Below are 22,547 nucleotides of genomic sequence, written 5' to 3' on the forward strand. Positions count from 1 at the left end.
TATATACATCTCAATATAAACAGAAAAAGAGCAAAGTATTGAAGAAAGTTCTCAACTCTCGCTGTGTTTGACAGACATATATTCAATATTCATCAGAGTGTTGAACATTAAAAGGAAGGATTCATGCGAAACAAAAACCTTCACGTGGATAGACAGACACATTCACACGCACTGAATTAAAGACTGAGAGAATGTGTAAAAGATATTCATAATATTTGTTGTTTTAAACCCAATTGTTCATTTATCATACATGATATTATCTGTCAAACGTATTTACAGGCCTAGAAAGTCATTAAAAATTGTCTTCAGTCTTAATCCTGACTTTAAAGGGGTCATATAGCACGGCTAAAAGGAATATTATGGTTTGTTTTAGATGTAATGTAATGTGTCTACAGGATTTAAGGTTGATAAACGCTGTATTTTCCACACACCGTGCATGTTTGTATCACCTCTTTGCTCCGCCTCTCTGAAACGCGCAGATTCTTTACAAAGCTCATGGCTCTGAAAAGCGAGGTGTGCTGTGATTGGCCAGTTCACCAGTGCATAGTGATTGGTGGAATACTGCAAGCGTGTGAGGGAAATGTGACGCCTCTGACCATATTTGGAACATCAGGTTCCTCTTCAGTTGTGCTGACAGGTGCGGTACTTCCTTATATCAATTCGAGCCCGAATCTGATCCGGAAAACTAAGATGATCAAGCCGATACATCAATTTTGCCGGGTTTTTGGTAAGGTTTTATTAAAAAAATATTATGTTAAATAGTTTTAAAACTATAGCTAAGTGTTTTACCTTTTATATACGAGGTTATAAAGACTATAAACAAACAACCATATACATCATCCAGAGTTTGAAACAAGCATTCATTTTTAGTTGTCTCATCTTTCTTTTCGCAACGAAACACACAGCATCTCCACCACATGGCTGCGACAGTGACGATACAATGAGATTTACAGGTACTTCCACTTTACCTGCGTCTACATTTGGGCGGTCTTAGTCAAATCAGACCACCAACTGATGTAGATTTGTGGGGGTGTGGCTACACGAGGTGTTTCAGGCAGGTCTGGGTGAGCATTCGCTTTTACATAGAATGACTCTTTTGTTCCCACACTTTCATTTCTGCAATTATACGTGTCTAATACATGCATGAGCGACTTATAACACACCAAAGACACAGAAAAACACGTGTTCGCGCCATATGACCCCTTTAAACATTTTTACGACTTTTTCCACACGAAGTGATGGTAACAGGCTGGCAAGAATTACAAACCCTTGCGTTAAATAAATGTAAAATAAAACTGCACATATAACCTTTTGGTGTAGGTTATAACAGGTTTTCTTTATTTTTGAGACCGATCTTGCACTATTACATTTATTCTCAGGTGTTGTTAATTCATTCATGTGTTTTTCAGGTGATTGTGTCTGTTGGGTTTCTCTCGTCTGGAGCACAGGTCAGTTCACCGAAGGCTTTATAATGCTCTTATATCTGCTTAATTTGTTTTATATACAGTATTGATACTCTTGAAGGTCTTTTGAGCTTTTATTACATATGTAATTTGAACATATTTGTTATCCACCTGAGATAATGAACATATGGACTGTCATACAGTAAAGTGTCATTGTGCAGGTGAAGAGAAGCTCATTTAGCTGGACATGTGAAGAGTGTCTGTTTGTATTTTATGACCACAACAAATATTCTGTGCGTTCATGCTGCCAAAGATTTGACACAGTTATACCCTAACCCATGCAGAATAACATTAAGGATAAATAATAAAGACGAGCAATTACATTTGGAAATGAAAGAGAAGAATTAGAAATATCATTATGGTTTTTATTGTAAATGTTGTTTTGATCCGCTTATGCAGGGGTTTCGCCCAATTAATTCACGGATTTCTGAATGCGTATGTAGCCTACACGAATCTGTGTTTTATAAGATCTGATCAGCGACATATCGCCATCTAGTGGCTACATTTATTGCAACACATTATTTACAGTAGACCTCATTCTGAGCTCAAACCTGTGCAGTATTTCTTAACGGGAATCATTGAACTGTGACCACAGATGAGCAGAAGCCGAAGGATTATTCATAGGCTACATTATTCATGTGCTCTTGTTATGTGGATGTTGATGACGTATCTGGAGCTCGCTGAATTAATCCGGTGTTATGGGTGAGAAGCTCTGTTTAATGCTGATTCAACCCAAATGTCAATTTCAACAGAGTGAGACACCTGTCCTGTTAAAGCGAGTCACCACAAGAGCATCACATGACTGCACGCGTAACGCACTGCCGCGTGGAGGCGTGCGGGAGAGGGTCGTTGCCATGACAGTAGAGTTTGCAAACTGCCCCGTTGCCATCGAGCGAATCGGACCGGAGCGCGCGCGTTCTCCGCAGTGCGGATCAGACGGAGACCGATCTCACAGCTGACGTCTCAACGCGAGAGAATCGGACGCTTCATCTGTTCTGGAATTTGATCCTGAAGCGTCATGGGAACATTCGGGAGCGCAGCGCTTCACCTGCAGGATGACGATGAAGATTCTGACGAGGAGAACAAGGAAAAGCGTCTCCCTCCACTTCTCGAGGATGAGGTGACATTCATTCATGATTGATTGATTAATTGACCGCTGATTGATAGGGCGGCTCCGGTAGAAATGACAATATCACACGTGATGTTAATAGTTTGATTAAAAAAGTAGCTGAAAGTACTGCTGGTGCCACGTGTACCTTTCTAAACGTGTGTCTGTGAGAAATCTGGAGTGCAGTGTAAATATCAGAAGTACCTGATGGTGTACTATAGTAAACCACAGTACTTTACTGTAGGAGAGGACACATAGCAGGTGTTTAGCAGCACGATATGTCAAGTTATAAGAAACACAGTTTCTTTCTTTTTTCAAAAATATCATCTTTCTTTTACACATATTGTCATATTGCTTGGTGTTTGCCGACCCGTGTCACTGACCTGAGACCTGTGCGATTTCACTTAGTTTTGAAAACATACTGTAGAGAACACAGGCGTTGAATAACTCCAGACAAGCAGAGGTTCAGGGACGAGTGTATCTAGGGCAGTGCGTGTGCGCGCGCGCGCCTGCATTTCCCTGCTCTGTTCTCTGGGGAGTTTGTCTATTTACTCCCCTCCTCTCACAGCTGCATGAGATTACACTCTTATCGAGTTATTGTTTTACACCATAAATGTATTGAAATGTCTCTCTATGAATAGATGTGTTCTGGTGTGTTTGATATGTCTGTTGTGTTGACAGAGTTTGTCTGGTTACACATGGTTTTTATCAGCTCAGGCTGTGGTTTGTTCTCAGCTCAAATGACCTTCATCAATTAAGTCATTTGGCATCAGAACGTTTGGATGTTTACTGGACGTAATGGACTTTTCTGATCTGATCAGGGATCAGTTTCATGAAATGTTTTATTGCAGTGACCCAGATGAAATTGTCCGCTCTCACTTTTGTCAAATACACATCTATTCAATATTTTTTAATATGACCACATAGAAATAACACATACAGTATGTATATAGACCGTGTGCACAGTGTGTGTTTGTATATTTGCGTGAGGTGCAAATGTCTGAGATGACACTGAAAATAAGATGAAATAGATGCATATAACAAGAGAATAGATGCAACAGATCTTTGTTGTTGTCTTAAAAACAATGAAACACTGTCTAGCGGCTTAAATATGCAAAACATACATGAACATAAATGAAGAGTGTAAATAGAAGGTATGACATAAAAGAAAAAGAGAGCGAGGTGTGCTGATTCTGCAGTATTTTGTAGGTCAGTAAGCACATTCAAGATTCAAAGAAGCTTTATTGGCATGAAAAATTAAATATAAACATGCACAAATACAGATTAAGATCAAAATAAAATAAAATAAATGTATAATGTATCTATATATACATCTCAATATAAAGTGAAAAAAAGCAAAGTGTTGGTGACCGTTCTCAGTGAGGGTGACAGGATCAGTTTGTGTGTGTTGTGTTGTGTCAGTGTTGTGTTGTGTTGTGTCAGTGTTGTGTTGTGTTGTGTCAGTATTGTGTCAGTGTTGTGTTGTGTTGTGTTGTGTTAGTGTTGTGTCAGTGTTGTGTTGTGTTGTGTCAGTATTGTGTCGTGTTGTGTTGTGTCAGTGTTGTGTTAGTGTTGTGTCGTGTTGTGTCAGTGTTGCGTCAGTGTTGTGTCAGTGTTGTGTCAGTATCGTGTCAGTGTTGTGTTGTGTCGTGTTGTGTCAGTGTTGTGTTGTGTCAGTGTTGTGTTGTGTTGTGTCAGTGTTGTGTCAGTATTGTGTCAGTGTTGTATTGTGTCAGTGTTGTGTCAGTATTGTGTCAGTGTTGTGTCAGTATTGTGTCAGTTTGTGTGTGTTGTGTTGTGTCAGTGTTGTGTTGTGTTGTGTCATGTGTTGTTTGTGTTGTTGTGTCAGTTTGTGTCAGTGTTGTTTGTGTGTGTTGTGTCAGTTTGTGTCAGTGTTGTGTTGTCAGTTTGTGTCTAGTGTTGTGTGTGTTGTGTTGTCAGTGTTGTGAGTGTTTGTGTGTTGTCGTGTTGTGTCAGTGTTGGTCAGTGTTGTTGTGTTGGTCAGTGTGTGTTGTGTCGTTTGTGTCAGTGTTGTGTTGTGTTGTGTCAGTGTTGTGTCAGTGTTGTGTTGTGTTGTGTTGTGTCAGTGTTGTGTTGTGTTGTGTCAGTGTTGTGTCAGTATTGTGTCAGTGTTGTGTTGTGTCATGTGTTGTGTCAGTTTGTGTCAGTGTTGTGTTGTGTTGTGTCAGTGTTGTGTCAGCGTTGTGTCAGTGTTGTGTTGTGTCAGTGTTGTGTTGTGTGAGTGTTGTGTTGTGTTGTGTCAGTGTTGTGTCAGTGTTGTGTTGTGTTGTGTTGTGTCAGTGTTTTGTCAGTGTTGTGTTGTGTTGTGTCGTGTCAGTGTTGTGTTGTGTCAGTGTTGTGTTGTGTTGTGTCAGTGTTGTGTTGTGTCAGTGTTGTGTTGTGTTGTGTTGTGTCAGTGTTGTGTTGTGTTGTGTCAGTGTTGTGTTGTGTCAGTGTTGTGTTGTGTCAGTGTTGTGTTGACACTGCCATGCATCTGTTGTATCACCTTATAGATGTCATTTCTTCCATTGAATCATCACACAAGACTCTCAGATCAAACGGGAAGAACATCAGGTTTGGTGCAGAACAGTCATGATGTCAGTAAAGAAACAGAAGACATGTATAATTACATTACATTTACTTCTATCTGAAGCCACTTACAAATGAGATGTCATGGAGTTAATCAAGTAAGAGCTTCTGAAATCCCTGTACGTTTGCCAGGCTTTAAAGAAGAACAGAAGTGTTCCTCTCAGACGTCAGTGTACGTGTGAATGAGTTTAATCCTGCTGTGTTTGCTCTCAGGAGAATGTTTCTCTGGCAGATATTCTGTGTTTGAGAGATGATGGTCTGACGGAACAGGAGTTGTGGGCGGTGTGTGTGGAGTGTGTGTGTTCTCTACAGAGCATCTCTCTCTCTCCGCTCTATCACACTCTCTGTATAACACCCGACACGCTGGCCTTCAACGCTCACGGCAACGTGTGTTTCATGGAACAGATGAACGGTGAGTCACTGTTTGCCTTCAGCTCTTCAAAGATCACCTTCACTCACCATCAATCTGTTAAAAAAACACTTTCATGTCTTTGTAACCTCTGTTCCCTGATGGAGGGAACGAGACGTTGTGTCAACAGAATGGGGTTTGACTTGAGAACCTATCATCTCTGACTGACTATGAAAAGGCTAATGAAATTGGCGAATTAAATTTGCATGCCGGTCTCCGCCCCGGATATCCGGGTATAAAGGGAAGACCCCGTGCTGCATTCATTCACCTTTTGTGCCGAGGAGCCTGAGAAGCATCTCTCGACTGCTGCAGCAGGCGGCAAGCGTTGTGGCATGAAGGACGTTGTGGCAAAGAGGTTACAGACGTAACCGAGACGTTCCCTTTCTGTTGGTCTCTCGAGGTTGTGTCGACAGAATGGGGTTCCTATGAAAACGCCACAACACTGTGCCGCGTCACAGTCTCTAGCGAAGCGACGCTGACTGGCCTGGACGTGTCAGACATGAGTGCTAGCGCGAAATTGTAACCATCCAGTGGAGAGATAGGGGGTCCCAGAGCTTGAAAAAGGTGAGAGCCCCTGCCACCGGCCTTCACGGGCGGAGGCCTACTTTCTCTAACGGCGAGAAGCCGCCCGGCACCGTAAGGGCCACTGGGGAAGCGCTATTTCCTCACTAAGGAAACGCACTACGGAGACCACTTCCTACCGCAGGGAGGAGCTTAGTGGAGACACCAACATGGTCTCACCAGCAGGGGTGAACTCATGGGACGAATGTGCGGACTGTAAGGGAGTAACGCGAGAGGTGGAAGCCCACCTAGGGGAGGTCATGGGTTACCAACATGGGAACCAGACCATGAGGATACATCAGACGGAACCACCCTGATGGGGGGTTACTACGTGTGGAGCACTAGGTCCGGTTAGAGCTATACGCTAGATAGCTCAGCTGATACCCGGCCTAAGGGGCAGGGCTGCTCCGCTCAGCCCGGCACCAGGAAGTGCTTAGTGATGGATGGAATGCCTATTCTTCGCCCAGTGGGGGAAGAAGGGAGGCGGAATAGCACACTGACCCACCTAAGGAGGGGGAAGGCGCTTTCGCAGGCGTATGCCCCACCGGCCGCCGGTCTCATGTGCTTCTGCGTCAGCATCCTGAACGGCAGCTTGTGTAGGTGCCTGTTCAGGGTACGCAGATCTAGAATGGGACGTAGCCCCCCCCCCGCCTTTCTTGGGGACAATGAAGTACGGGTTGTAAAACCCGCAGGACATCTCGGCTAGAAGGACGAGCTCGATCGCTTCCTTCGGAATTGGATCACATTGCCGAGATGGATCGACCTCCCTAGCCACCGTGACGGTCTGGGAAGCTCTAACCAGGCTCCCAGGGACCGAGACAGGGGGACTAGAGGTTCAATCTGCTTCACTGATCCCCCGGGGGGTGGTTCGATGGCTGGCAGTGCGGCTCCCTCGCCATGGGGGGGGGGCCCGGGGAGGAGAGTGGATCTGCTGACTTACCTGCCCGGCGATAGTTTAGCTCAGCGCACCGTCGAATTGAGAGTGCTGAGGGTTGAAAGTATGCCCGACATCGTGTCTCGCCGTGACGCAATGTCGAGTTGCCGAACACCGTCGCATGGAGGGTGAGAGCGGCTGCAAGAAAAACCCAGAGAGAGAGAGGAAGCTCTTTTAATGAGGATGTGGGCAGAGGCAGTCCCAGTCTGACCGGCCAGCGATGGAATGGCTGGGGTCGGGCCCGATGGTAGTCTCGATCTCCCTGGGCTCGTCCCGTCAGGGTCGCTTCTGCTTCCACTGCGGTGCTCTCCTCCTCGACGTCTTGTAATGGGGGGCCGCATGAGTAGGGGGCGCCGAAGCCAGTGTTGAAGAGGGGCGGGGCTGCTGGGGAGCAGACGCCACACGGGACCTCAACAGCCGAAAGGCTGCCGGGTCACTGTGGGTCAGGATGTGTTTGATCACCTCCGTCTGCTTCTTCACCGCTGAGAACTGCTGATAAAAGTCCTCAACGGTATCTCTGAACAGCCCACCTTGCGAGATGGGTGCATCGAGAAAGTGGACTTTCTCAGCATCATGCATCTGTGCAAGGTTGAGCCAGAGGTGCCTCTCCTGGACCACTAGTGTGTACATCGTTCGACCCAGGGCCCGCGCCGTCACCTTGGTCGCCCGGAGAGCGAGGTCAGTGGCGGTGCGGAGTTCCTGCATAAGCCCCGGGTCGGTCCTTCCCTCGTGCAGCTCTTTCAACGCCTTGGCCTGGTGGACCTGCAGGATGGCCATGGCGTGTAGAGCAGAGGCAGCTTGACCCGCAGCAGTGTAAGCCTTCGACACCAAGGAAGCCGAAAACTTACACGCCTTGGAGGGGAGCCTTGGTCGACCTCTCCAGGTGGCCGCCGTCTGCGGGCATAAATGCACCGCGACGGCACGTTCCACCTGGTGCATGTTGACATAGCCCCTAGCTGCCCGAGGGAAGTAAGGGTGACGGAGCTAGTTTGAACACACCGAGAAGGGGGCGTTCCAGGTCTTACTAAGCTCCCCATGCATCTACAGGAAAAATGGCACCGGGACCGAGCGCGGCTTGGAGTCGCACTCAGACCCGATGTACCAAGTATCCAACCGTGAGCGATGGGGAAGAGGCGGTGCGGTGCACTGCAGCCCAATGCTCGCGGTGGCCCGGGAAAGCATGGCTGACATCTCGACATCCACCTCTTCCTGGGCTCGACCTCCCGAGGGAGGGAGCTCCAGAGAATCGTCGGGGTCAGATGCCAGAAGGTCGCCCTCCGATGCTGCAAGCAACATCTCATCTTTATCACGTACCATTTCTGAATACATGGCTGAGGAACAAGACGGGGTGGGACCTCAGGATACCCAAACACTTGAGGCAGACGTCGTGTCTGTCCCCCTCCTCGATGAGGGTTTTGCATCCAAGAGAACAGCGGGATATGCCATGCTGAAGAAATTTGCTCTTTTAGAACACCTCTGGTACTGCCGAGACACCCAGGGTAAGTCGCCGAAGAACAGGGACAGTTCGCTGCACCACGTCATAAGATTCCAGCAGTTCTGCGAGAGGATCAGCATAGAGATGTGAAGGCTCCGAAAAACAAAAGGTGAATGAATGAAGCACACCGTCTTCCGTTTATACCTGGATATCCGGGGTGGAGACTGGGATGCAAATTTCATTGCAGTCAGAGATGATAGGCTCTCAAGTCAAACCCCATTCTGTTGACACAACGTCGAGAGACCGACAGAAAGGGAACTTCATGAGAAATGTTCATCTTGAGATTTTTGATCTTCTGATTTAGGACTTGTTGCTCAACTCAACTTTATTTAAATAGCGCTATTTTCATTGTTACAAAGCAGCTGTACATGAAACATATTGACTATAAGCAAAACATTTAAGCTATACAAGTAAAAACAAAAGAAGTGAACACACACAGAATACAGAAATGCACAGGTTCATACACACCCACATGCATAAAACACAACTCCACACGCACGTGGTTATCACAGAGAAGCATACATTTAAGATAAAGGAGAGAGAAACACAGGTCAAATATATAATATAAATTCCTATATGTAATAATAAATAAATAAAGCAGAATGTTACATTTAAAATGCTATTAATAAAGACAAAAACTTACAATTCTAAAGCTGACCCCCGGTCAGGCAAACAGTGCACAACAGTATGGCGAGGAACCCAAAACTCTAATGGAGAAAAAAAACTGGGAGAACCCAGACCCAACCAGAGGAACCAGTTCTCCTCTGACACGACTCCTGCATCTCTACAAGCTCCACAGTGCTTGCACAACTAGGCAAATAATAAGAAAATAATCATAGTAAATATAGGTTTAATATTATCATTAATAATCTAATAGCAGTTGAAATTTGCTCTTCATTTAGTCTCACTGCAGTTTCAAGAGAAACATCTGAAACTAAGTTGATACAATAGGTCAAGATTGAGTCCGATGTGTTATGTATAGAATATCTTCTTCTGTCTAAGGGCGTTTTCACACATAAGGGTTTGTTTCGGAACCTGGTGCGTTTTCTCTCTTGGTTCGATTCGTTTAGGCATATGTGAACACGGCAATTGCGCTAGGATCCGCCCCAAAACAATCGCTCCGAGACCGCCTGAACAAGGTGGTCTCGATCCGATTGCAAACGAACTCTGGAGCGGTTCGGTAGATGTGTGAAAGCCATCCGACCCAACGAACCAGACTGTATCACAATGTATGATGGGTAATTATGTAAAGTTGCGTGACGCAAAAGGGATTGTTTTGCTAATGGCTCCCTGTAACCATGCTCAAAGTAAGGAAGGAAGGAGGCGGAAACCGGTGAACATTAAATCAAACTTTTAATAAAATAAACAAACAACAAAACGAAAGTAAAGTGCTGACAGCTCCCTCACAGTCGACTGCCGGCCACACAAACACAATAAAACATAACATAAAATCCAGGCCTGGTTCTCTCTCGTCCTTCTCCTCCTTTTATGCTTCCCGAGCTCCGCCGTGAGAGACGCGAGACAACGCACAGCTGACGCTCATTATCACTCGCGTTACCGGCCGGAAAATAAACAGATGCACTCTGACCAATCGAAGGAGAGTTTACTCGCACGTGACTTTTATTAACAGAGTTTGGTCCGTTTGGAAATATTGCCTTATGAATGCGAACCGAACTAAAATAAATGTAAATATTGTAGCGATTTAACCCCCAGTTTCAGACCAAAGCAATCGATACACAGGTGTGAAAACGCCCTAAATCAGTGGCTCTCAAACTGGGGGCCCCAAGATGGATCCAGGGGGGCCGCAGATTTGTGGCGTTTTATAAAACATATCAGTTTTATGATACATTTTATGCAATCAAACCTCATAAAAACAAGCCCATCCAAAAGAATTGATGTTCCAGCATTGTGTAACTGTATGTGTCTTTGGTTAAATTGCAATCATAAGGTTAAGAGTGTAAGTATTTATTTGGGGGGCTGCAAAGCAAATGCACCCTACACAAAGGGGGCCTTCCCACGAAAAACTTTGAGAACCACTGGTGTACTTCTCAAATTGTTGAATTGATGTGAAGGGTCAGTGCCGCTGGCGTCACCCTGAGGATCCTCTGACAGATTCAGAAGAAGAAAGTCTGACCCATTTAACAGAGCCAAACTCTGCAGAAGTGTCTGGAGGAGACGTGAATCCTCTTCTGTGCCCTAGATAAACAGCCGGACTGCGGCATAACTTCTTCTTTACAGAGCTGTGCTTTCATATAGAAACATCTCATCACACGTACAGAAGAATTGCTGTGTCAAATCCACTTTCATTTCTCTGTTGTTTGTTCTTTTATCTTCAGATGATCCTGATGGCTGTTTTATTCCTCCAGAGTTTGATAAGACTGGAAACACGTTCGAGGTGAGCCGCAGTGTTTACACCACAATGAAAAGTACAAGAGTTGATTTATTGTAACAATTGAAACAATATAAGGTAAAGTCTCTCTCTGTCTGTCAGGGTCACATGTTCTCGTTAGGCTCCTCCCTCTCAGCAGCGTTGAATTACATCACTGATGTTGAGCTTGAGTTGAGTCCAGGGAGCACACGTCTGCTGAAACAGATGCAGATGGAGAAACCTGAGGACAGACCACGTCTGCAGGTCTCTGTTTGTCAGTTTTGATTTATTCTAATTCAATAAAAAGAAAATAAACTGGGAAATATGAATTTCTCTGTAGAAATGGCAGAAGTTGAAAGGGAAAATTCAACTTTTATGTGTAGAGAAACTGTCTGGAGGCTGTGAGTGTGCGACTGGATTGATCTCTGGATTGATCTCTGGATTGAATATTTTGAGGAGCGGTTTCCCAGACAGGGATTATGGATTAAGTCAGGACTAGGCCTTAGTTAAATGAGGACATTTAAATCGTTTTTACAAACTCGCCTCACAAAAATATCACATTTTGAGACAAAACCATGTGTGAGTGCCCTTGTGGTTATTCGTAGCTATTGCACTGTACAGAAAAACAGTCTGTTGCTTCTTTATCTATCAGCGTCTAATGCTTTTCTACCGTCCGTGTACTTCAGATAGAGTGACAGACGCTGACAGACAGATTTCATGATATTTACCTGACCGCTGTCTCACATGAGTGTGAATAACTAACTAAGGGGGTGAATTCAGACCACGACTGAACAGACAACACATTAATACTTCCTTCATCTTTCTCTATAAATGCATGAAATGATGAACAGAGGCGAGTTGAATCAGGAGTGATAGCATATCTTGTTCTTGTGTTGTTTGGACAGGATGTGATGTCACAGGCGGAGGTCGTGCTCGGTAACGTCTCGCCGGCATCCGTCTGTCGGAGTCTCTCTGCCATCGGCCGAAGGGTTCTGTCCATAGAGTCAGTCGCCGCCTTTCAAGGTCTCTGTGTTGATGGATTATGTTGCGTTTCGCAGCATTTGTTGTGTGTAATAAACAGCGCTGTTTCTCTGCCCGTTGACAGACGGATGGGAGAAATCCGCTCAGCAGTTTGCGGAACATAAAATCTCCAGATCAAACTCTGTGGAGAATCCGAGCGCTGACGGTGTGATGATCAGAAACTTCTCGTGTGATTCGTGTGATGGATCTGGAGGTTCATCAGACAGCAGGTCTCAGAACAGCTCGCCGGTCCACAGGAGGAGTCAGGGGAGGAGGTCGGGGAGACCGAGGAGAGCCCTCAACCGCTCCTGCTCCGTCCCGGACTCCAACAACCCTCCGGCGTTCTCTCCGCACGCACCCATCAGCATGATGATGGCCGACCTCTCGGACATCACAGAGGAGGAGAGCGCAGCGACGGGCTGGAACGGCAGACTGCATCGGGTCGCACTGAAGAAAGAGGTTAAGACTTCAGATTCAGAGCGAGAGGAATCAGAGACAGCAGACCACACACCCGAACCACCCGACACACAGCAGACCCATCACGCTGGAGACGAGGAAACCCGGGAGGACGCAGATCGGCGCGCTGGCTCAAACCACATGAGCAGAAGTATGATGTGTCTCAATGTAGAGTTTCAGAACACAGAGGTAAAACGCTTGAAAACGATGATCAGATGTTATCCAGCACATCTCACATTGACCCCTGTATACATTTCTTTGATCCAACGGACACAGAGAAAGACGTTTGGAAGAATGTTAGCAATTTTCAGCTCTGAGACGTCATCCACTACCATAGTAGGTAGTGGAACAGTTTTGTTGTGTTGAACACATCATGAGATCTTTTGAAGAATTTAGGAAAACAAAGAGTTCTGGGGCACCTTTGACCACCATTTCATTCTTCCTACTATGGCAGTCAATGATGTCCCGGAACTGAAAATGACTCACATTCTTCCAAATATCTTTCTCTGTGTTCATCGGAACAAAGTCATTTATACAGGTTTGAAATGACATGAGGGTGAGCGAATGATGACAGAATTTTCATTTTTGGGTGAACTGTCCCTTGAATGCGATTTGTAATGAAAACATTCAAGTAGAAGACAATGCCAACAGAGGTCTTTGTGTCTCTTGTGTGTGTGTTTCTCAGTGGATGTCATTGCCAGATGTTCTCTCTCAGTCTTCTCAGCCGTTCTCTGTGAATGAGCTCTGGGCTTTATGCCACATGTGTCTCACAACACTTCAGACCTACACCGACCTGCCAGGTGACCACATCTACATCATCACACACGTATTAGGTTTATCTAGTAGCATTTCAGTTCAACTTTAAACAGTGATTATTTACTGTAGATATGAAGAGTTTCTTTCCAAAAAGAGACAACTTTCAAAAATCATGTTTTATTGTGTTAGTTAGCTGTATTTCGTGAGTTATTACGGCTTAAATCAAAACACACCAACTGCAGTTTGATTGATATTAATTGGAACGCACAATAAAAAACATGATTTTTGTCTCTTTTTGGAAATAAATTAATTTGAACCAAAATCAAAATGAGTGATTAATCATGTACGATGTGTTTGTTTGTTTATATATGTGAGAAAGTCATAACTCTGGTGTATGTTATAAGATTACCTGTGCCTGGACTCTGTGTATGTGACCCGTGAAGGAGAAATGCTGTTTATGAGACCTAAAAACAAAGGTACAGCCATCACAGGACACCTGGTTACCATAGCAACAGATCACATCTTTCGGGTAGCAGTAGCTGTTGTGGAATATGTGTGAGTTTTGTGTATATTGTGTATTAATATTGTCATTTCATTTTCTTGTGCCTGTCGTCTTCACAGCCTCCTGTGATGTGTTTTTCATGGCTCCTGAATTTCAAGCACACGGAATTGTGACAGAAAAGGTTTGTCTTTGTGGAAGTCGCTCAGGATTGCTTCGTATAAATGTGTGGTTTGTATAAATGTAAGTTGTGGCTCATCTTTAGGCGTGCGTGTACGGGGTGGCAGCCATCCTCTGGACCACAGCAAAGTTTCACTTGTCTCCGAATCAAAAGCTGGCCATGCCGAGAAAACTCAAGAGACTTCTGCTGGAGATGGCCAGAAAAACTCCGGTGGAACGACCGTCCATTGAAACCGTGAAGAAGGTGCTTGTCTTTAAAACGCCATCCTTCATTTGTGGTAACGCAGGAATAGTTTGCACATCCGCTCTGTTGACTGATGTTGGTGTCATTTGTTTCAGTGTTGCCGTGACTACCTCGCCCGTCAGGGAACGGATGCAGAGATGGTGTGGACGGAGCTCATCCGCAGATTACAGCAGGTACATCACAACATCCCTGAAGAGACTGATCTGAAGACACACGCTGATGGACAGAGTCTGACAAAAACACCTGACATCATTCCATCCTCCTGAAGAATGAAAGATCACAGATGTCACCTCTTTAAAATCTCATTTATGTCTCTGACACATCAATGAGATCAGGGCCCGTCTCAGAAAGGAGGTTTAGTGAAAACTCTGAGCATATTAACCCTGAAATGAGGGAAACTCTGGGTTTTCTGTTTCAGAATGTGAAGTATGTGAAACCCGAGAGAGCGGGTAACTCAAGCCCGTTTCTAAAGGAGAGGTCACTTATACTCGAGTCAGTAACCATAGTAACTTACTCTGTGAACCTAACCTGGTCAGGAGCAGGTTTTCTTTGGTAAACCCAGAGTTTCTTTCCATCTCCTCCCCCTTTTAAAGCACAAGTGGTGTGCCTCATTCATTCATTAATACAGTCATTCATGGCACACATTTTGATCACACAGAGACCATCTCAGTGACTCATATGTATATCATATGATGTCACATGTGCTTTCATAGAGGATTCATGAAGAGGCTGCATTCATTCATTGGGATGTACTTTGATTTCAGGAGAGCAATTTTGTCATTTCCCTGTGCATTTTTATTCAAACTGTACCGTTTTTCTTTACAGTGAATTAGATATATCAAAATATATCTCATCAAATCTGCTCAGATCAGGGTTCGAACCGGCGATCAGTGTAATTCTGCACGAGAGTCTGACAGGTGTCCTATACACTGTGACGTCTCACTCGCATAACTAGAGCACTCACGGGGAGTGAGAACATACGATTGTTTTATTATTTCTGTTTCTTGTTTTATTATTTCTGTTTTATTTTAAGTTTATTAATTTAAACTTAAGTCATTTTCAGCACATCAGTAAATCCACTGTGTGCAGAGCAGAAAGTGTGCCTCACTCTCAAGTGCTTTCTGCCGCCATGTTGCTTTTTTTGGTGCCGTTGCCATGGTGAATCGTGAGAGTTTGAGAAGAGACGTCAACAGTGTGTCAAACTGAGCTCAGATTCGTCTGGTCTGCAATCAAAAGTCAACATGAGTGAAGATCTCAATATCAACTCAACCATTTCTCATCACTTTCACCCAAATCTAGATGATTTCTATATTAATTTTACACCTCCATACTCTTCATCATTTTTTTCTCTTTTTATTTCTCTTGAGCAAATTTAGAACCGACATCTGAGACTAACAGAACTGTGTCTAGACCGGACGCGGCGCAATGCGATGCACGCCTTGTACTAATGGGATTGTCGCACCGCGCAACATCCGGTGTGGACAAAATGTAAAATTATAATGGGTTCTAATGCACTCACAGTTAAGTTCACTGCAAATAATGACTTTCTTACTTAGTGTATTTGTCTTGTTTTCCACTACAAATGTCTAAAAATGCTTGAATCAAGATGCATTTTCTTGATGAGCAAAATAAGCTCAGAAAATAAGTCTTGTTCTTAAAAGACCTTTTTCTTTGTCACTAATTTCAAGATCATTTTTCTTACCCCAGTGGCAGATTTGTTTTGCTTGTTTTAAGCACCAATTCACTGAAATGTCATATTTTTTGTCTTAAATCAAGACTTACTTTCTGAGGTCATTTTGCTCATGAAGAAAGTGCATCTTGATTCAAGAAGTTTTAGACATTTGTAGTGGAAAACAAGACAAAAATACTAAGTAAGAAAGTCATTTTTTGCAGTGTTGATACTTCAATGAAACCCAACCGAGAACGCCATCAGATCTCATGAGCTATAAAAGAGAAACTCGTGAGCAAGATCCTTTTCCTCTGGGTAGATCATCATGAGGAATGTTTGATTTGATGGTTGTTGTCTCAGTGATGTGTGTTAATGCATGAAGAGCTGTCAGCAGGTTTGTGTTTTTGTTGAAGGCGTTGGTTGGCTGTAGAGATCAAACATCTTCTCCTGAGTGTGCTGAAAACACATCTGATCCACACTTGGGAGAAGATCAGACAGGTGAGAGTAAAACACAAACTCTCATCATTAGGTGAAGTGTTTGTTTGTTATTGACGTGTTTGTGTTGTTGTGTTTCTCGCAGGTTTTGTCTCATTGGTCAGTGAAGGCCGGATGGCTCCTGTAACCGGTCCTGTTCCTCATCATAACATCACACTGCCAGAGGCCTTCACATCTCCTGCTACACACTTCAGTCCCATAGTTCTGACCCCAAACACCCTCGAAGCTGATCATCAATCTGAGCGCTCCGTCTTTACACAACGACTGACTGACTCTGTGACTCAGTGTCCTGACATCAGGTCTGCTCCAAAAACGAAACTTTCACGACTGAAAAAGCATCAATCTTCATTGCTGTTGCCTCATAACTGCTGTTGGCATGTTTAAAGAACGCTCAGAATCCATGAGGTGTGCCTAAAATGACAACTAGGCCGTGTTCAGACTTGACTTCTTTTTTGTTTGACATTATAATCCTATGGAGTAAACCGTGTTTTCAAAAAACGTCCTGAGCGCTTTTTTAAATGCCTGCGCCGGCGTCTTTTTCTGCAGCTCAGAGCGTCTTTTGAGGTTGAAAAAAGTTCAACTTTTCTGGAAAAAAGGCCCTGTGTCAAGCTAACAGCTAACCAATGACAGAGACCTGTTGTTTCCATAACAACATGTGAGGAACGTGATTGGTCGAGGGGGCTCAAGTTAAAAAAAAAAAAATGCGGCCAAAACACCAGTCGGAGCATAGTTTTGTATAAATGTAAGTGTCATTTTCACTTTTAACAACTTCTGATTGCATTTCTAGCAAGAAATTAGTATTGTAGTTTTTAAAGATGTGATTAGTTATTGAAAAGATGCAATTCCGTTACGCTGCCTATCTGTTTCTCTGTGCACAGACGCTGCCTCTGAAGTCATGGCGTTCGGCTGCTATTTGTAACCAGCATCTTTTTTACTAAAAAAGTGCCTTTGTCAACTTTTTCTTGTCAAAAAAGAAGTCAAGTCTGAACACGGCCTAATGCAGCATACTTGATGTAAAGAAAAACCTAAAGTTTATGACTTGACTTACAAAACAGCAGCTGCTGCTTCTCTGGTCTTCCTTCACATCACATCTATTGTACAGAACATTAAAGCGGCCCTAACACATGCAGTTTCTGCCAATCTCATATTAATCTTGAGTACCTATACAGTAGTATTGCATACGTCGTATCTTCAAAGAGTGTTTAGTTTGATCACATTTATAAAAGACAGATACAGCTGTACGATTATTTCTAAAAACAGACGACCTCCTGCACGCGTGCGGGGGGCGGAACTAAAGTGCGTGCGCTCCCATTGCCAACAAAACAAAGACATATGACTCCGTTTGACTTACCGTGTGCGGTTCATGTCCGGCATCTTTAAGCGCTGGGACGGTTCCATATATCAGTTTCAAACCATCTCCAAATCCAGCGTTATATCACCGTTTATAGAACATTCATCACCCAAATGCAGTGAACAAACAAACACCTGAACTTCACTCTCTCTCTCTCTCCTGCACACAAGTGAAAGTGACGTCTGCGCATGCTCCTTCTCCTGCTCTCCTCTCCTTTCTGCCGCGTCGGCATGCCGCGTGATTTTCCGGGAGAATTGTCCAATAAGGGACTAAGAAAAATTGTTCCGAAACCTGTATGATCGCTGGGGNCTCTCTCTCTCTCTCTCTCTCTCTCTCTTTCTCTCTCTTTCTCTCTCTCTCTTTCTCTCTCTTTCTCTCTGCCTCTCTCCCTCTCTCTCTCAGTGATTCTGATCATCAGTCTTGTTCAGATGCTGTGGAAAGAGCATCAGTGTCACTCCAGTGTTATTCCAGTGAGGGATGTGACCAGTGTTCGCCTCTGCCTTCGTCTCCACCATCAGCACCAGAAGAAAACCTGCAGGAGATCAAAACACAACTCAAAATCAAACCCAGACGAGCCGTCCATGAAAGTGAGCCAGACGAAACCGTGTTTGGCATCAGGAGGGAAGACACACAGGAAGTGATGTCACAGGCTCCCCTGTATGACAGCAAAGGTAGAGCAGGATATCAAACCAACTGTTTACATGTTACATTAAAACACAATAAGTTGAGTAATGTCATGTTTGATGTGTTTTTAACTGGAACACTGTGTTTGGGACACCAAAATGACACAAAAAAGCACAAAAGGTATTGTGAAATGCTCTGTCTCTCTGTTCTAGAGGTGAGTGAGCAGGGGTCCTGTGCTCTGCTTGAGATGCAGTTCAGCATAGATCCTGAAGGGGGCACCGGCGAGTGTGTTCCTGAAACTGAACCCCTTTGGCACAGAAGTGAGCTGGAGGAAGGTGGAGGTGCTGGACTCACACCGGACTGTTTACAAGCACACATGGATGATTCTGACTCTCTGATCTCTGACCGGACCCTCTCTGGCTCCACGGACCCCCGGGACCCCCCGCACGACCCCGCCTGGGCTCTGGCTCTGTACGGAGAGGACAGCTTCAGTCAGGACGTGTTGAATTATGCTCAGAAACTCTGCAGTCACTGTGAATCTCCGTCTCTGGAGGATAAATCACAGGTACGCGTCACACATGTACGATGTGTTTTAATACAAACATTCACCCCTCACAAACACGTCATGTAGTGTACTTGAGAATGTTTGATAGTAAACTGTAGTAAGTTGAAGAATGTTCTAGTAATGATTACTATGCTTTGTTTATGTATAATAGGATACTGTAGTGTTAACTAGAGTGAGTTGATAAAGTGTAGTAGCCTAAATAATGTAGTGTACTCTTGTAGTGTATTTACTAAGTAAAGCTCAGACGCACTTCAGTATTTAGGAATATTCCTTAATGGTAACCGCTACAGTATAGATAACATTCTCTTCTGTTGATGTGGATGGTACATTTTGTTGAGGTGTTTGTTTGTTTGTGTGTGGTGTGGTGTGGTGTGTAATTTTTAATGTTTATTTAATGCTAACTGTACTGAAAGTACTGAATGTCTGACGAGGATGAGCAGGTACAGCCTTAATTTCTGTTCATATAAATCACCCACGTCAATGAAATACAGACACAGACCATGCACACTTCATGTGTGTGTGTGTGTGTGTGCGCGTGTGTGTGTCAGTTTGTTTGTGTGTGTGCGCGCATGTGTGTGTGAGTGCGTGCGTGTTTGTGTGAGTGGATGTTTGTGTACGTGCGTTCCTGCGTGTGTTGTGTGTGCGTGCGTGTGTGAGTGTGTGTGTGTGTGTGTGTGTGTGTGTGTGTGTGTGTGTGTGTGTGTGTGTGTGTGTGTGTGTGTGTGTGTGTGTGCGTGTGTTGTGTGTGCGTGCGTGTGTGAGTGTGTGTGTGTGTGTGTGTGTGTGTGTGTGTGTGTGTGTGTGTGTGTGTGTGCGCGTGCGTGCGTGTTTTTTGTTTGTGTGTGTGTGTGTGTGTGTGTGTGTGTGCGTGCGTGCGTGTGTGTGTGTGTGTGCGTGCGTGTGTGTTTGTTTGTGTGTCTGTGTGCGTGTGTGTGTGTGTGGAAGGGTAAACCCTACGGTATGGGGACAAAATGTCCCCACAAAGATGGCAATATCCAAAACCCTTGTCCTTGTGGGGACATGTTTTGGTCCCCATGAGGAAACAAGCTTATAAATCACACAGAATGAACTTTTGTGAAAATGTAAAAGAGCAGACAGTTGTGTGTGATTGTTAGGGTTAGGGGGAGGGAATATGAGATACAGTTTGTACAGTATAAAAACCATTGCGTCTATGGAATGTCCCCATAAAACATGGAAACCCAACGTGTGTGTGTGTGTGGCTGTTTGTGCGTGCATATGTGTGTGTGTGTGTGTGTGTGTGTGTGTGTGTGTGTGTGGCTGTTTGTGCGTGCATATGTGTGTGTGTGTGTGTGTGTGTGTGTGTGTGTGTGTGTGTGGTTGTTTGATGATGGTGTAAAGGTGTTTTTATACAGGTGCAGTCAGTCTCTGCTGTCCACTTCAAAGCATCAAACATCAATCTCTGTTACCATAGTGACAGATGCAGAGAGTTCAATACTAGCAGAGAATATTCATAACACACAGAGATTCACCTCACAGAGTCATTCATCTGCTCATGAGCAGCTTGAGTCTTCTGGTGAAGGCTATGCATCAGTTTTTAACGGTTCCGTCTGTGAACGCAGTGCTTTTGAGCATCTAGAGTTTGAAGCTTTGTGTTTTTTTTAGGAGCTTCAGCAGCAGTTGCTTATTGAAAGCAGAAATCTGAAAAAGACCAGAAACTTCCTTCACAAACTAATACACCAGGAGAGAAGAAATAAAGGTGTGTTTGTCTGTCAAGCCTCACGTGATGATGTGCTGTGTGACGTGATGTGTGTTTTCAGCCTGTGTTTCTGTAGGTTCGGACACAAAGCTGATGATGTCTAAAGTCAAGCTGCAGTTTGATGAGCTGAGAGATAAAGTTCAGTTTCTACAGTCTGTGAAGAAATATCTCCAGGTTTGTGTCGATGCTTCATTTCTCTCTAAACACATCTAGGCATGACTTTTCTACATGTACAGGTTGGTTTTCACTTGGTCCATAGACGCCCTACAGCTGTGTGTGTTTTTGTATTATGAATCACATTGTGGGTGTTTAACTGAAGCGAGAAGGCGATGGAGTCTGTGATGTGTGATGTGTGTTTGAAGGTTTTACGGGTGGATCAGTGGGGTTTGTCTCTCTCGCTCCTGCCGGCTCTGGCTGTTTGCGGATATTCATCTTCAGTTCTTCAGTCCTCTGATGATCCAGCGGTTTTGAGTTCTGTACGTGGCAAACACGGCCCGCTCGTGACGGCCTCGGCCGCGGCTCTGATGGCTTACCTGTACGCCAGGTGTGTGAGTCTCTCACGGGTGTTTTGTGTCTTTCTGTTACGTTTACTGCGTGACACGTCATGGTCGTGATGTTCACAGGAAAGCTCATATCGAGGGATACATCCGACAGTTTTTCTACACGTTTCGCTACTTCTGCACACCTGAAGAGCTGCTGGAGTTTCTCATGGACAAATATAACAGCACGCTGCGGTCTGAATACTGACACAACACCCGTTCAGCATTCAAATACTGTCCGAGATCAAAGCAAAGGACAGAAGTGTTTTATTCTACGGTTAGTTCTTGAGATGTAACGATATTCTTCTGATGATGTATATCCAGAGCGACAGAAGATCAGACGTCAGACTGTGTCAGAGTTCATCAGAGGACTGTGGATTTATTACACATGTGGATGGAAGACGCTCTGTCACTGGACTTCAGCTGCAGCTCTCGTCTCCTTCAGACTCTGGAGAGTTTTCTGACCTCTAAGGTGATTGAACAAGAACACTGAATGACTCTGTGATGACTCTCAGTCCGTGTGAGATGAATCTCAGTGTTGTGTCCTCAGGTAGCTCCTGTCCACAGTCGAGGGGAACGTTTGCTCTCCATGCTCCAGGCCACACCCAGGAAGAGGCGTGTCTGTGGGCTGTCGTGTGCGGGCGACGCCTCCATCAGCCGTTCAGAATATGAGGACGTGAACTCCCTGTGTAGGAAATCACGCATCGAAGACGCCGCTCGACAGGTGTGTGGACATCCGCTGTGAATATCCAGAGAATTCTTTACGTGTGTCGTGACGTGTGCGGTGTTTCCAGATCTTGCATCGGCGCGTGTCACGTGTGCCGGAGCCTCAGACGGATCAGACGTTCTCCATCGCCGCAGCTCTACCTCGACCCTGTTATGTGTCGTTCATGAGATCAGACGAGACGCCGACCTTCAGTCAGACTGAACACGCAGCGCTTCACACCGCACAACAGCTCACCTTACTGGAGCAGGTCAACACCACACTGCACAAAATGACATTCTATGAAAAATAATATAAGAATTAAGTAAGTCAATGGTGAAAACAAGCAAAACAATCTGTCCATGGGGTGAGAAAAATAAACTTACTTTCTCAAGTACGTAAAGGTCAAACTAAATTCAAGTTTATTTTTCTCACCCCATGGACAGATTGTTTTGCTTGTTTTCACCATTGACTTACTTAATTCTTATATTATTTTTCATAAAACAAGACCAAATATCTTAGGTCACTTTTCTTGTCAAGTAATTGTATATTGATTTAAGAAGTTTGAGATATTTTCACTAAAAACAAGACAAAAATGCTAAGTAAGAATGACATTTTTTGAAGTGCATAATCCCATAATGCATCGCTGTGTCATTGCAAATTTAAGAAAACCCTTCATGACACCGTGACTCTTGACAAACATTTATAATCTCTCTCTCTCTCTCTCTCTCTCTCTCTGTGTGTGTGTCTCTCTCTCTCTCTCTCTCTCTCTCTCTCTCTCTCTCTCTCTCTCTCTCTCTCT

The 22,547-nt window shown here is 44.4% G+C and overlaps 1 protein-coding gene across 5 annotated transcripts in view; it reads left to right on the forward strand.

The window, feature by feature from the left end:
* Window positions 1–1,999: 1,999 nt before the first annotated feature.
* Window positions 2,000–22,547, forward strand: part of LOC130558726 (kinase non-catalytic C-lobe domain-containing protein 1-like) — a 169,990-nt gene continuing 149,442 nt past the window's right edge. The window contains exons 1-22 of one of the 5 annotated variants that reach the window (XM_057341327.1): window positions 2,000–2,583; window positions 5,374–5,572; window positions 10,896–10,954; window positions 11,033–11,191; window positions 11,833–11,950; window positions 12,033–12,592; window positions 13,089–13,203; window positions 13,564–13,635; window positions 13,781–13,842; window positions 13,924–14,082; window positions 14,178–14,255; window positions 16,165–16,249; window positions 16,332–16,545; window positions 18,000–18,268; window positions 18,434–18,786; window positions 20,410–20,503; window positions 20,580–20,677; window positions 20,866–21,047; window positions 21,127–21,237; window positions 21,367–21,514; window positions 21,597–21,766; window positions 21,837–21,949. In XM_057341327.1, coding sequence (XP_057197310.1) covers window positions 2,482–2,583; window positions 5,374–5,572; window positions 10,896–10,954; window positions 11,033–11,191; window positions 11,833–11,950; window positions 12,033–12,592; window positions 13,089–13,203; window positions 13,564–13,635; window positions 13,781–13,842; window positions 13,924–14,082; window positions 14,178–14,255; window positions 16,165–16,249; window positions 16,332–16,545; window positions 18,000–18,268; window positions 18,434–18,786; window positions 20,410–20,503; window positions 20,580–20,677; window positions 20,866–21,047; window positions 21,127–21,237; window positions 21,367–21,514; window positions 21,597–21,722 — 3,363 coding nt within the window. In that variant the 5' untranslated portion in view covers window positions 2,000–2,481 and the 3' untranslated portion in view covers window positions 21,723–21,766; window positions 21,837–21,949. Of the gene's footprint in view, window positions 2,584–5,373; window positions 5,573–10,895; window positions 10,955–11,032; window positions 11,192–11,832; window positions 11,951–12,032; window positions 12,593–13,088; window positions 13,204–13,563; window positions 13,636–13,780; window positions 13,843–13,923; window positions 14,083–14,177; window positions 14,256–16,164; window positions 16,250–16,331; window positions 16,546–17,999; window positions 18,269–18,433; window positions 18,787–20,409; window positions 20,504–20,579; window positions 20,678–20,865; window positions 21,048–21,126; window positions 21,238–21,366; window positions 21,515–21,592; window positions 21,767–21,836; window positions 22,017–22,547 lie in introns of those variants that run through there. The other 4 variants (XM_057341324.1, XM_057341325.1, XM_057341326.1 and 1 more) reach the window with 4 other exon arrangements.

This window comes from Triplophysa rosa, linkage group LG9, assembly GCF_024868665.1.
Source record: "Triplophysa rosa linkage group LG9, Trosa_1v2, whole genome shotgun sequence".
Classification (NCBI taxonomy): Eukaryota; Metazoa; Chordata; class Actinopteri; order Cypriniformes; family Nemacheilidae; genus Triplophysa; species Triplophysa rosa.